The following is a 15,334-nucleotide window of genomic DNA, read 5'->3' on the forward strand; positions in this document are numbered from 1 at the left end:
AAAAAAGAGACGCACCTATAGAGAGGGGGCGATCAGCTGAAAACCATCATTTTTAAATCAAATATTCCTATCTGGCAGGAGAACTATGACACTTTGCCAGGTTAATGATACTCTCACAGTCTCCACCTACACGATGCATAACTTCCTTGTTTATACTTCATGGGATAAGGTTATTTTCCACATAAAGTTTCTTTATGTAAAACACAAGATATAATGTTAAAACAATTCAGTTCTAACAAATATAAATCTTACTAAATGAAGTGATGGTATAATATTGCATCATAGTTACGTCATGTTGCTAAGGGAAAACAAATCCCTATTCTAAGAAGTCAAAATGAGAGCTCATAAATAGAACTTGGGCACACAAGTGATGAGAACATGGACTCTAGGTTCATACTTACTAGATGCTTCAGTCGGCTAAGCAGTAAAGACCATGTATGGTTAATGTAGTGCCAGTTAACAATTTGAGGCTAGATAAAACACAGCTTATTCGCTCATTTTCCAAATATTTCTAAACATGTGTGAAAGCCATTAGAACTATTGTACCTCAGTGACATGCAACAGCTGTGATTGCTATCTATTCTGACAATAGGAAATTTGGCAAGAACAATGTGGTTAGAGTTGCTCCTGAATTATATAAGGTAGGAGGAGCTTTCTTGGTATTTTCTTCATCCTGGCATAGGTGCTCCTCCCACTATATTTACAGGGCACACTGGACCTGATCAGGACTCATGTAACATTATGCATCATACTGTGTGTCTGTTACCACTCATACTAGTTTTCCCTGTGTCTTTCCCAAGTGGAAAAGTAACAGACTGTGTTTACTTGTTTTGCTATGTCTAGTTCCTAATAAAATAGATTCCAAATGAATGCTGCAGAATGGATTGATTAGAAACCCTTTAAAATTCAACTTCGGTAAGCACTGTCTGCCAGAAAGTCTACCATCAATAGACCTGTGTTTTAATTCTAGCTTCCTAATCAATCCATGAACTTGGGCAGGCCAGTCAGTTTCCACGTTTTTATTTTCTTCATCCACAAAATGTAGATATAGTTCATCACAGATTCTTTAAAGATGACAGGATAAATAAACTAACCCATGTGAACTATTTTGAGCTCTTCCGAACAGGTACAACATAAAACAAATTGTCTCTCTTTTCTATTTCTGCTTTATTTTCCTAAACATAATTAACATTGAGGGTGGATTGAAAAGTTCTTTCCAGAAGTAATAAGCCAAAGATCAGAAGATCGAACATAAAAGTTTTGATTTATTCTTTAATAGGATGACTTTAAGTGGATTTCCCCCCTCTTGATGAGGCTCTTTGTTTAGACAGTTACCAGACAACATGAGATTACCATATTTAGAAACATCCAAATTTAAAATGCAATCAAACTTTCCGTCATGAGATCTATACCCTGCTAAAATCTAAATAGGGAACAAAAAATGTAGAGTGAAGAGCTACTCGTTATTTCTAAACATGTGTGAAAGCCATAAACAGTCTTCATAATAGGACACATTCATCTATCTTAGCTAAACTGGAAACATTCTTCTTTGCAAAGTCTAGTATGTCTTAATTTATTTTTGTGATTCATGAGTAATATTATCCTTATCTGGACATCATTATTCATTTTCCCCCTCTCACAGTCTATAATATTCACAGCATCTCTTAGAAGTTAGCTTGAAAATGATATTTCAATATTAAAGAGCCTCCTCGATTCCCCACCTGTCCTCACAGGTACATAGAAAAAGAAACATGAGATTATCAGTACACCTGAGTTCTGAGGGGCTATCATGCTGATCTGATGTGGTGTAGGTTTCCACCTTCAGCTTGGCAGGAAATGTTTGATTTCTTTCAGCTCCCTGAAGCCATGATATCTGACTTGACAGTATTAAGTAACAATGAAGGGGCAGACAGCCCATTGATGTAGGCATGCACTTTTTTGGTAGATTTCAGAGGAAGCTCATTTATACATACATGAAATATTTTATTAAATGAGCAGCTAAATTACTAGAGATAAGGCATTATCCCTAAACTTACTTATAATCCAATTTTGAATCCCTCTGCCAAGCTTAATGCTTTCTTCATTGAGCACTCTGCTCAGAATCCTAACACTCTAATGCTGTCATGATATGCATTTCAGAGTGGCGCATATTGAAGAGATGCCACCTTATCAATGTGGGATGAGATGACTGCTTTGTTGCAACTGGCCACTGAGAGTGAGCTAACAGTGTCCCAGAGTAACCACTGAGACTGAACTGTATCCCAAAGTGATCACTGTGAAATAGTAGGGCCTCAAAATGACCTCGGAGAATGAACTAACAGGGTCTCTAAGTGACCTCTGAGAGTGAAATAGCAAGGCCCCAAAGTGACCACTGAGAGTAAACTAGTAAGGCCTCAAAATGACCCTGAGAGTGAACCAGCAGAACCTTAAAGGAACAAAAAAGTCCTGGAACTTGTTTAAGAGGTAATTTTCTTCCATTTTTAAACTTTTGAAATTAGTATATGCTACTGACAACTAGCTGCTAATTGCTTCTGCCTCTAGTGGCTGTAATTAGCAGATGAGGTTTTATAACATCATAAAAGGGAAACTCAAAGGGTGTCTGAGGAAAGTAGTGTCAAACATCAGAAGACCCATTCTCCATCTGATACAAACAGGGCTTGACTGAGATAATAATGACTTCTAATTCCACTCCAACATATAAATAGACAAAATTGGGTTTAGGCAGAGTGAAGATTCTCCAATGAAGATTTTATCCTCATATACAACTTTTACAGAATCAGATCAATGGATAGCCTACTAAGGATTTTCGTTAGTTTGTAAAGTCAGAGTCTTCCATTCACTGTCTGCATTTAAATGGTCCATGCAGCCTAAGGCTCTAGAGAGCAATTAAATACCACCACCAAGTCTTTCTTAGCATAACAACAGTAACCAATGAAAGGCATTAACATATGGTTTAAAACTTCTGATGTTTTTATTGTTATAAAAGAAGAGAATCTAGTAATATGAGCCAAGACAGTGAATAAGCTTTTCTTTTTATTTGCATCTAACATAATGTGTAAAATGGGTAAAAATATGGGGTATGTTATTCTGTTATGTTTTTATATCTGTTTGGATAAAATCCTTTCTTATATAAATTCAGTCAACAGATATTCACTGATTACCTACAACAACAATTGCACTTACCATAGTCATTTTCCCTATCTTTAGCATTTACGTGTCCAGAAAACTTTATTTCTATAAATGCCTTATTTAAAAATATATAAATAACTTGCTATTTAAGATGTAGTAAGAATAGGCATATACTTAATTCAATCTCTAGTTACTATATCTGAAATATAATGTAACTGTGTTTATAACATTATGATAATGAACCACCAAAAGTAATAAAATCTAAACTATGGGGCTGGAGGGATTGCTTAGTGGTTAAGGTGCATGCCTGCCAAGCCTAAGGTTCTGGGTTCAATTCTCCAGGTCCCACAAAAGCTAAACGTACATGATGGTGGATGCATCTGGAATTTGTTTGCAGTGGCTAGAGGCCCTGGCATGCCCATTCTCTCTCTCTCTCTCCCTCTCTCTGTCTCTAATAAGTAAATAAATAAAATCTAAACTATGCTACTAGTAAGATGTGAAAGCTAAGACATAACTTTTTATAATATAATCTTAAATGATATAATAATATAAACGATGTTGACATTTTAAAATTTGGTAAACTAAATATGGCAGGGATGATCATCCACCCTTAACCAATGATGTACATGAGACAGAATAGTAAGTATATGAAAGTAGGGTCACACATATGGAGATATGGTTATAGTAAACACAAAAAAAGATTTAAAAGACTTTTAATTAATATTAAAGCATTATTTGACAAACTCCAGTTTGTATTTTTCTTATCCAGAGACAAATAATACATATTAGAAAAGAAATGTGATCAGCCAAAAATATTTTTTTAATCTTAGTACGAAAGCTATTATTTCAGGAAAATAATCTTTATTGATAGCAAGTAAAATGATGTACCAAGAGACATTTAACTAACTATAATATTACAGAATAAGACCATTAGGAACAATTGTACTATTATTATTATTATTTTTTTTTTTACTTCTCATGATAAGCACTACACTGGTCTAGGGAAATGTTCTTTCCTCAAAGATAGGACATTTATGAATTTTGCAAAACATTGGGCCAGATAATCAAGTGACTATTTAATTTTCACAATAATGCTTCGAATAGTTATTTAAAAATAGGATAGCTGAGTGCTATAAAGAATAGCTCAGGGCTGGAGAGATGGCTTAGCGGTTAAGCGCTTGACTGTGAAGCCTAAGGACCCCGGTTCGAGGCTCGGTTCCCCAGGTCCCACGTTAGCCAGATGCACAAGGGAGCGCACGTGTCTGGAGTTTGTTTGCAGAGGCTGGAAGCCCTGGCGCGCCCATTCTCTCTCTCTCTCTCCCTCTATCTGTCTTTCTCTCTGTGTCTGTCACTCTCAAATAAATAAATAAATAAATTTAAAAAAAAAGAATAGCTCAGTCTGACTAAGTTTAAGGTTAGATATGTTAACTTTTAAATTTATTTTATTAAATTACATATGTTACAACATTTTTATTACAATACTCATTATTTTTATAATTGTTTTCATTTTCCTCCAAGATCTAAGAATAAAATATTTCACAGAATATCTTTTCAGTACTTATGTTATCTTGATTTTCAGTATTTTTGAAAAGTAAAAAAACAAGCCGGGCATGGTGGCGCACGCCTTTAATCCCAGCACTCGGGAGGCAGAGGTGGGAGGATCACTGTGAGTTCGAGACCACCCTGAGACTCCATAGTGAATTCCAGGTCAGCCTGGGCTAGAGTAAGACCCTACCTCGAAAAACCAAAAAAAAAAAAAAGAAAAGTAAAAAAACAAATCAAAGACATTCTGCAATACTGAGTTTATTATTAAAGCAAGCCATATTCTTAGTGCTAAAAATGAATCATCATGTGAAATTATAGTTTTATTACTTCTATCTCAAATATGTGAAATTTACACATATTTCTTCTAAAAAAATCTATGAGATAATCATAAAACATAACTTTAATGTTACTGAAAAAGAGTCAAACCACTACTACTTTTTATTTAGTAACCATACAACCTAAGACAGCATTTAGCACATGAAAGTTATAAAATTAATTACTTAAGAAATCAATTTGGTGAATTGTGGCTAGCATTAAAAATGAGAAATATAATAATAGAAAATATCAAGAGTACAGTAAGAATAAGGCCGCTTTCCAGAGCTTTTGTTTCAGCAAAGTTTTTGTTCATAAATGGATGTATTTACTTGGTCATGCTTTAAAATGTACTTTGAATATAACAATGCCATGCTAAAGTAAGTAAGTGATGACACTGAAGAACTACCATAAACACTGGAAACAGGAGGGTAATTTGCTGTAGTACTAGTGTAGTCCTGACTACACTAATGCTTTCTGTATGGCTCTGATACATGTGTTTATGTATTGTTATCACCAGTGTTTTTGCTATTCCCTTGCTTCTCCTTTGCATCCTTACATTCTAATACAACAGCCAATTACACAATTATTAGATTTCCAAGAAAGGTAAGCGTATTTTCATAAACAACACAATGGAATTAAAGCCTAGAAATTTCCTATTTACATACTCTTACCACCCTTACCTGTTGGTAATCCTTTTCCTCTCAATCGGTCTCGAATAGCCTGGCTTCGATCAGGCTTTTGTTCACTTTTACAGGAAAGCTGATCCGTCTGTACATAGGTAATCAAAAATCAATTTGACAAGAGAATTGCCCTTTTGTTTCATGGTGACTGTCCACAGAATAACACTAGTTAGACAATTTGCTGGCTGGTGTGGGGGTACATCTTACTATAATTTTTATGCCTTAGATAAGATTTATATAGCCCAGAACTGGTCAGTTCATCTTCAGGAAGTTGAAAAAAGGCAAGAAAATGAAGAGTAATCTACTATCTGGGAACTTAAATGAGCTCCCCTTGAAAACAGTAAACTTGAGGTGTTTTTTTTTTTTTCTCCTGAACTGATAACTGTTTTCATTTCTTAAGTTGTATTATATAATTATAAAGAAACATTAACTTTGGTAAAATAAAGTGTCCTCTTAATTGTAATTATACATTGAGTATGCCAATGTAAACTTTGTCTAGAAATAATTTTCTAAACATTTTCTGCCTGAACTACATGTGAGAAATGCTAATTTCTTAAACTAAATGGACACACTGGCAAGTGAACAGTTTAATGCTGAGTCCTCTCTATATTAGAATGTTGTAGTAGTCAACAACATTAGCCAAATATATCTGCTTAAAAAAAAGCATGTCAAATGAGGCCAAATTCTACATTATGAGGGATGAAAAATTAGAGAGAATACTGGCTTACTCAGAGTACCAAATACAGAAGCATAGATATCAAATGAAAAGACAGAGAAAGGTAAAAAGAAGTTATTTAAATGTAGCACCCAAAGCATGCACCAATGCTTACTTATATGCACAAGCATGTTAATATTCCTTCATTACTGGAATATGTTTCAGTATGGATTAAAAACCCATCAGGTAGTATATTCAAAATTCTAAATATATTTCCTACTTGTAAGAAGATTTAAATGGACATATTTCTGAAATAATGTTATCTTTTAAACTGCATAAATGATGTCAATTAAGCTCTGTACTGTTGCAGAGGAAGACATGGTAAATATTCTACATATTTGTGAATCCATGCTTTAAGGCATCTATTAATAGCTGCTGTTTCTTGAAGCCATTATATGCCAGGTGCAGCCTTAATGCTTTACAGACTATGTTAGTTCATCATCACAACAACCTGTATTACAAACTGTAAAATAGCTAGCAGTCCTTTAAGGACCCCAAAACAACTCAGTACTGAAACAATTACCTTCACAACTGTCCAGTAATATGTGTAGAAGATTACATATATATTCTTATGGTTAATTAAAATTAAGGTAAATATCATAATATTGGAAGAACCAGGACAAATAAACTGGCCTATTGACTTTTATTCAAGGCAAATTAATCCTGAGTGAGACGAATTTTACAGTGGTGATGTTCACTCTAAGACTTGCTGCAGGCAATAATTGCTCCCAGAGAAGATAAAGTGGAAGGCATAGGGTTAGTGGTCAGAGACCCAGATTCCGTTACGCCTTGGTTACACATCATACTGTATTTAGTAGATTTACCTTTGTTCACAAAAAGGAACACACAGAAATTAGACAAGTAGATACAATGGAGCGGCTTCAGGAAAAGAAAAAGGCCATCAAGAACCTCATCTGTCAGCCTCTACTACATAGGCCCTTCCCACTCGAGAACCCTGGAAGTGTAATGCGACAGTTTACAATTTGTCTACATGGTCTCTGAGTCCCTTTCTCACCCACTGGCAAAGTGTGTGGAATCTAGATGTATTCCTGGATGCCAGGAAGTATTTGGTTAAGATGGAGGTACAAACCCCCTAAGAACAAAGAATTCACAGGAAGCCAAGGACATTGGTGACAGCAGCGAATCTGGAGCCCCCCACAGGGAAGAAGGGGCCAGCATGAGAAGCCACGTGGTGAAAAGGAAGAGCAGATCAGGTATGTCCCTGATCAGAAATCCAAACACCAAGAAGAGAAACCAAGAGCCCAACAAACAGGATAGACATAGTTTGAAGGACAAGGAGAAGACTGCTCTTAGACACAGATTGTTAATCATGGTTCTTCAGATCCAGCATGAGAACTCGCAGGTGTCCAAGCCTCAGAGAAACTTGGCAGCAACAGATCCTTGGGTCCTTCCTTTAACTCCGAGAAGGTTGGGAAGTATGAAGAGTACATAAGGGGTCCTGACAAATGAGTGACCAGGAAAGAGGTCTAGACATAGAAAGCACATTTAAATATTTCTGAAACCCATTTGTATGTTAATGCGTTTTCTCTAGGTGTGCACAAAGATAAAGAGTGCACTTTAAGAGCTAAGGGGAAAAAATCTAGGAAAGGAGGCAAGAGGAAATATTTCAAGCTTGGAAACACTGATTCTAAGACATTTCCTAGAATAAAGCTCTCAAAAATGACTAGCGCTCTCTCTCTCTCTCTCTCGCTCTCTCTCTCTCTCTCTCTCTCTCTCTCTCTCACACACACACACACACACACACACACAAACACTAAGTAACTATAATGGATTTATAAATTTTAAATATTTTAAATATTTTAAATATTGTTTCAAGTTTCATTACAACACTAAATTCAATTTTCTATTCTGCATCTCTATTGAAGAGTGCTACTGTATCTACAGAGTATCTTAAAGAAGATTTTGTGATGTGTTGGTAAATGTCAAAATGACTATGTTTACAAGTTGTAACTGTAGCTTACCCCAGAAAGGTTCCCCAGAACCAGCTTTACCAACTGCTTCACATAAGAAAAGGAAGGGGCACAGTTGCTGTTTCTAATGTGGGCACTGCAAGCATCCAGGACGGTCCGGACAGAAACCCGAGCGTAGACAACATCCTCGCACATTCCCAGAAGAATGCTGTTGAGATGATCTCCGAGCTTGATAGGCTAAAAACACAGGAGAAGCTCCAGTAATAATCTACTACAGAAAGCCTGTCAAGGAAGCTCAGGGAGCACAGTACCCATGCCTGAAAGATCTGGAAGAGTTGGCTCTTTCTCTATTAGGATATGCATTGTGTTATGCTTTGCTTTGCCTGATCCAAACAATGAACTAGCAGAATATGGTCACTCATGTCTCTCCAGATAGGAACAGACAACTTGGTAAATAAATGGAAATCTTGGAGCTAGAGACATAGCTTAGCTGTTAAGGAGCTTGCCTACAAAGCCCAAGGACCCAGGCTCAATTCCCCAGTACCTATGTAAGCCCGATACACAAGGTGGCACATGTGTCTAGAGTTCATTTGCAGAGGCTGGAGGACCTGGCATGCCCATTCTTTCTAATCTGCCTCTCTGTCTCAAATAAATAAAAAAAAATTCTTTAAAAAAAGAAATGGAATTCTTTACCATTCCAATGTGTTAAAAGATAGGATTTGTATTCAATAAGGTTATATAGTTGCTATCTAAATATAGTTTGATATTTGTGTAAGAAAGTGGAAATTTTCAGACACTGCAATAATACAAGATCATTTAAATATAAATTATCATAATCTGGGGAAATCAAGAAGCCAAAACGTGAGATTACTTTTACTAGTTAATATAATCTGTAAGTTACCACATAAAAATGACATAAGAAAAGATGGCCAATATTATCCTTCACTAAGGAGTGCAAATAAAAACAAGAAAGAGCCCAGGGTGCAGCAGGTCAGTGGTAGAAAACATATTTAGCATCGCCCTGGCACTATGGGAAAAAGGGCGACTTTGTTCCACATTCAACAAATAGCAAATATTAGACATCAACTACTGACAGTCTAAACTCTTACGTTCACTTTGGTCAATGCTACACAAATGTATCTTCAATTTATCCAATTTAGGTATTATTTCATCCTTTAGGTCTCAAGTTAGATGTACTTCCTTTGAAGAACCTGTTCTAGGGTTGGTGAAGATGTCTCAGTGGTTAAGAGCACTATGCTTAAGCATAAGGGCCTCTCAAGCCAGAGACCACCAAGTTCTATACCCCAGAACCCACACAAAAGGTTGGGTGTGGCCATATACATCTGTAACCCCAGTTTATAGGGTTGCAGGGGGACTGGAACATCACTGGGGCTCACTGACGGACAACAGCTCCAGGTAAAGGAAGAGACCTTGTCTCAAAGAAAGAAATATGCAGATAAGCAACAAGAGAATATTCTACTATGGCCTTTGTAATCATGCACATGGGCATACATCTGCACACACACACATATACTTACATACATATGTATTTGTATATATGCATATACCACACATCACAAACCACACATATACTACACAAACATACACATACACCCTGTTTTAATCTTCCAAATCCAATCAGAAATTCTGATTCTGTTTCTGCACAGATCTTTCACTTCATTACATATCATGTAATTATCCTTGTAGCTTCCTGTACCTTCCAGGAGACTCCACAGGCATGGGTTATTGAAAGCCTAAAATGCAGTGTCATATCTGAAAGAAGATATACTCATCAAGTACTTTAAAAATAATTTATTTTAAAAATAATTATGATTTCTGTTTATAAAGTACAACTTTATAATCTCTCCTTGGTCATGTATTATTGATACTGATTTTATTTGAAGTTATTAGAGAAAAATACTAAATGTTAATTATAGACAGTCACTTTTTATATGAAGATTGGGTTGCATATCAGGTAGGTGACATTAAAAGTTCCACTAATGCTCAACTTTTTCATTTATATTTATAGACTCGAGACTGAGAAGAGAAAGGAGATGAACAGAATCTTTAAAGAAGTAACCAATGTGTCTGGCAGTGTGCTGTAGAACACATAACCATATGGAAGAAATTTTACTAAAGTGTGATTGTGGGGTTGGGGACATGGCTCTGGTGGTAAAATGCTTGCTGTGCCAGTGTGAGGACCAGAGTTTAGATCCCCAGAAACCATGCAAATGCTGGGCATGATGGCACATGCCTGTAACCCCAGTGCTAGGAAGGCAGAGTCAGACAGATCCCTGGAGCAGGCTGACTAGCTAAGACTATAATTGGTGAGCCTTGGAAGACCCTCTCTCAATAGGCAAGTGGAGCATAATGGAGTAAGCCACCTACCAGCAACCTCTGGCCTCCACATGCACCAGCACGCATATATATAAGAACATGCACACACATAAACATACACACATGAAAGTGTAAATTTGTACTAATAGAAAAGCATAAGAGATGGAGGAACTTCACTTACTTGGCTTTGAGGTACTTCATGATCAGCTCCCCAATACAATGTCATTCCAAGAGAGTAAATGTGGATCTAGGAACAAACATTTAAAAATCACTTTATGGTGAAATAAAAACAGTACCAGGTAGAAAACATTTTGGTCCCAAAATAAATACAACATGTAAAGTAAGAAAAATCATTTTACACTTATATAGAAACAAGAGAGCATAAAATAGAAAATAAGAGTAGAAATTAGTAGACTCCTCCCAATTCTAAGCCCACTCTCTCTCTGACTAATCATTTTGATAGTTTTAGTCTCAGGAACACTTAGCTCTTAAGAATGAACATATAGTCTATATCCATTGTCTTTTACAGAATGTCAGAAACTTTAAAACTGACTCACTGACTTGCATCTTTGATCTATCAAGTGAACTATTTCTATGTCCATGCCTAGAGATCTTATCTCTTCTTCTGCTGCAAAGAATTTCATTGTGTACAAAGTGTTATTTACTTACCCATCTGTTATTAATGAATGAGATTTTTCCAAACATTTGCTGTTATAAATGTTTCAGCAAAAGAGACCTGGGATATATCATCTGTATATGCAGGCATTTCTCTTGAATGGATTCTGAAAATTTGTGAAAACTACACTTATAGTTTTGCTATGTAGACTGTCACATTCCCCTACATGCAAGTTTTATCATTCTTCATTTTAGCCAGCCACACAGAGGAGTCCTCCCACAAGCAAATTTGGATTTTTGCCAGTCTGACAAGGGATGAAAAGAACTAAATTGCAGCTTTAAATTTTTATTTATTTATTTATTTATTTGAGAGAGAGAAAGAGGCAGAGAGAGTGAGAGAAAGACAGAGAGAGAGAGAGAGAGAGCAAGAGAATGGGTGTGCCAGGGACTTCAGCCACTGCAAACCAACTCCAGATGCATGCGCCCCCTTGTGCATCTGGCTTACGTGAGTCCTGGAGAATCGAACCGGGATCCTTTGGCTTTACAGGCAAACGCCTTAACCGCTAAGTCATTTCTCCAGCCACTAAATTGCAGTTTTGATTAGTATTTGTCTTACTATGAAGGTGTGAGATTGTATAAGGAGAAAAACAGGATCAAAGGGATTTTCTTTTCTATCATTTTCTTCTTAAAGACTGGGGGAAAAGCAACATACTGTTATGCTGATAGGAATACTCCAATAGGAAATGTTAGAGATACTGGACAGAGTGGAGGCTGTGTAAATGGTATCAACAGGAAGGAAAAGATGGACGTAGCTCACTGGCAGAGGGGTTGACTTTACAGAGGAGCACAGACATGAGGCAGAGAATACAGCCTTCTATGTAGGTGTGCTGGGAAAGGAGTCTTGAGAAAAGCCTAGGTGGAAAGTGAGGAGATTAATCCTGTAAGCAATCATCTCTCCTATTAAGAGGGTGAGTGTTACACTTTTAGCTCTCATTTATCAATGCTGAAATCCTTCCATGTGTGATGGTTGGTCTTGACTGCAAACCTGGCTGGACTTAGAATCACCTTGGAGACATACCTCTGGCCATGTCTGTGAAGACATGTCTTCTACAGAGGACTGTCAGGGGAGAGACATTTCCTCAATGTGAGCAACACCTTTCATTCAGAGGCCCAGGAAACTAATTCTCTCTCTCTCTCTCTCTCTCTCTCTCTCTCTCTCTCTCTCTCTCTCTTTGTGTATTTCACCTACTTCTGAGCAGGTCAGAGATGATGCTTTCTATTACATGTCATATAAAATAAATCCTTTCAAACAGGATGGCATATTTTCTCTTAGCCAAGATACTTACATTCCAGTTATATCTAGAATGAAGTAGGTAAATTAATATGGCTACCTTGTAGTATAGTTAGAGAAGGAGCAATAGTTGTTTCTGCTCTTCTTTTTCTTGTTGTCTTCCCAGAGTGAAAGAGCTGACCTTACTCAAATCTTAGTATTCCTCTAAGCAACTAACACAGAACTTGTACACTATATATGTATATACACACACGTGTGTGTGTGTGTTGGTTTTTTGAGGTAGGATCTTCTTCTAGCTTAGGCTGACCTGGAATTTAATATGTAGTCTCAGGGTGGCCTCCAATTCATGGAAATCCTCCTACCTCTGCCTCCCAAGTGCTGGGATTAAAGGCATGTACCACCATGCCCAACCACAGTTGCTTTTATTTAAAATGGAAAAAAACACACCAAGTGTTGGATTTTTCACCCACTAATAGGGAACGTGAGCTGGGATTAGACCGTCCTGAGACAGGTTAGTTTTACCCTACTGATGATGTGTTGTTGCCATGGTAATCCTGCTCAGTACAAGAGGAACTGCAGGTTCAGACATTTGGTGTATGTGCTTGGCTGAGGAGCCAATGGGGCAAAGCTACCATCTGTGGGATTATGACTGAACGCCTCTAAGTCAGAATCCCACCCAGGCAGAACGATACGGCAGCACCGAAGGAGACTTGGTTGGCCTCGGATAGCCGGGTCCCCATCTGTCCCCAACGGCGGGCTGTCACGCATTTGCCCGCGCAGCGACCACCCGCCATGCGTCGGGTCCGGTGCGGAGAGCCCTTCGTCCTGGAAAATGGGCATGGCTGGAAAGGGCTAGAGGAAAAAGTAGGGGAAACCCTTCAACATATTGGTCTTGGCAAAGCCTTTCTGAATACAACCCCAATTGCTCAGGCAATAAAACCACAGATTAATCACTGGGACCTCATGAAATTACAAAGATTTTGCTCTGCAAAGGACACAGTGAAAAAAGCAAAGAGGCAACCTACAGAATGGGAAAAAATCTTCACCAGCTATAGATAGAGGATTAATATCTAGGATATACAAAGAACTCAAAAAGCTAAATAATAAGGAATCAAACAAGCCAATCAAAAAATGGGCTATCACTTCCGGTTAAGATGGCGGCGTAGGTACCACGCCAAAACAGCCTGGGGGGGGAAAGACCAAAAAAAAACTCAGCAAAATACACACTTTTACTAAAAAGTGAGGTGTATAGGAAGTTGAGGCGGCAGCGGAGAAGTGGAAGAGTTATAGAGCATCCAGAGCCTGCACAGGCGGGAACAGCGGCTCCGGGGCGGCTCGGCTACCCGCCGCAACCGCGGAGCGGCAGAAAACCGCCGGACTCTCGGCTCGAGCCGCAGGACAAGCCAGGTGCGGGATTTTCCCCTCACACCGCGCTCTCCGCAACTCGGGAAACGTGAGGGGAGAGCGGCAGCGAGCAACGGAGGGAGGAGCAGACCGCGAGGTAAAAGCACACGTGGAGAAACGATACAACCAGAGCAGACGCGGCACCCTCCCCTCCCCCGCCGCCTGAACCCAGCTCTAGCGAACACAGCAGCAGCCCGGGACCCGGCCACGCCAACTTGGGCTGATGGCGGGACCCAAGCAGGAGCAGAATTCGGCAGCAACTTCAGCGGCTCCAGCACCGGTACCAGTGGCCCCAGCAGCAGCGGACCCAGGAGTGGCAGCGGTGACAGATCCCGCAGCAGCGGCTTCGGGGTGAGCAGCAGCGGTGGACACGGCAACGGCAGCTTCAGCAGCGGTGGGGGCTCCGGGGGCGGCACCTACAACAGCTGCAGAGGCGGCAGCAGCGGCTCAGTTTGCCCCGTAGGAAAAGCAAGTGCCCAACTCCAGAAATCAGAACAGCAGCCCGACGACCCAGGCAGCAACTTGACTGAGACCACAATCACCCAAGGTAACTGGGATTGCACCAGGGAAGGGTCTCACTTGGTCACAAGCTGACTTGGATACCTCAACAGACCAGAAATCTAAACCTCTTTGTTGATAGAGGATCTGGTCATTATAATAACTACTCTTGCATACATACTCGGGGCTGTTTTTGATGGAATGGGTACAGTGTTTAGCTAAATTTTAGAATCTACCAGTATATTATTCCACTCAGCCTGCTTGAATACTCCTATAGCAGGGAAACTCAACCCCTAAGAACATCTTTGTAGATACTCTGAGAGTCTTAAGAGCCACACCTAATACCTTAAGGTTCTACCCTGAAAATATATTACACCAAATCAATTGATACAGCTAAGAATACACAGCTAGCTAGAAAATACAAGCATTAACTTAATCCAAGATGCAAAAATATATACATTATAACACAAGAAACACTAAAAAGCAAGACGATATAAATCCACCTAAAAGTATTAATGCATCAGAAATGTCCTCCAGTGAGAAAGAGTTAGAGGAAATGCCTGAGAAAGAGTTCAAAAGAATAATTATAAATATGTTCAAAGAGGTCAAAGAACACATGAAAACAATCAAAGAAGAAATCAAAGAGGAAATCAAAGAGGAAATCAAAGGAATCAAAGAAGAGGCAGGACACCAATTTAATGAAATAAAGAAGGCAATACAAGACATAAATAGAGAAATAGAAATAATAAAGAAAAACCAGTCAGAATTACTAGCAATGAAGAACACAGTTAATGAAATAAAAAACTCTCACCAGAAATCTCACCAGTAGGATGGATGAGGGAGAGGACAGAATATCTAAGCTAGAAGACCAGGT

General features: G+C 38.5%; 1 protein-coding gene across 13 annotated transcripts in view; it reads right to left on the reverse strand.

The window, feature by feature from the left end:
- The window catches only part of Ptpn13 (protein tyrosine phosphatase non-receptor type 13), a 216,730-nt gene that overhangs the window by 131,096 nt on the left and 70,300 nt on the right, over nt 1-15,334 (reverse strand). For 12 of the 13 annotated variants that reach the window (XM_045142565.1, XM_045142568.1, XM_045142567.1 and 9 more), the window contains 3 exons: nt 10,834-10,899; nt 8,367-8,552; nt 5,670-5,757 (listed from right to left, as the gene is read on the reverse strand). In XM_045142565.1, the coding sequence (XP_044998500.1) occupies nt 5,670-5,757; nt 8,367-8,552; nt 10,834-10,899 (340 nt within the window). Of the gene's footprint in view, nt 1-5,669; nt 5,758-8,366; nt 8,553-10,833; nt 10,900-15,334 lie in introns of those variants that run through there. The other variant, XM_045142571.1, reaches the window with a different exon arrangement.

The sequence above is a fragment of the Jaculus jaculus genome, chromosome 2, assembly GCF_020740685.1.
Source record: "Jaculus jaculus isolate mJacJac1 chromosome 2, mJacJac1.mat.Y.cur, whole genome shotgun sequence".
Classification (NCBI taxonomy): Eukaryota; Metazoa; Chordata; class Mammalia; order Rodentia; family Dipodidae; genus Jaculus; species Jaculus jaculus.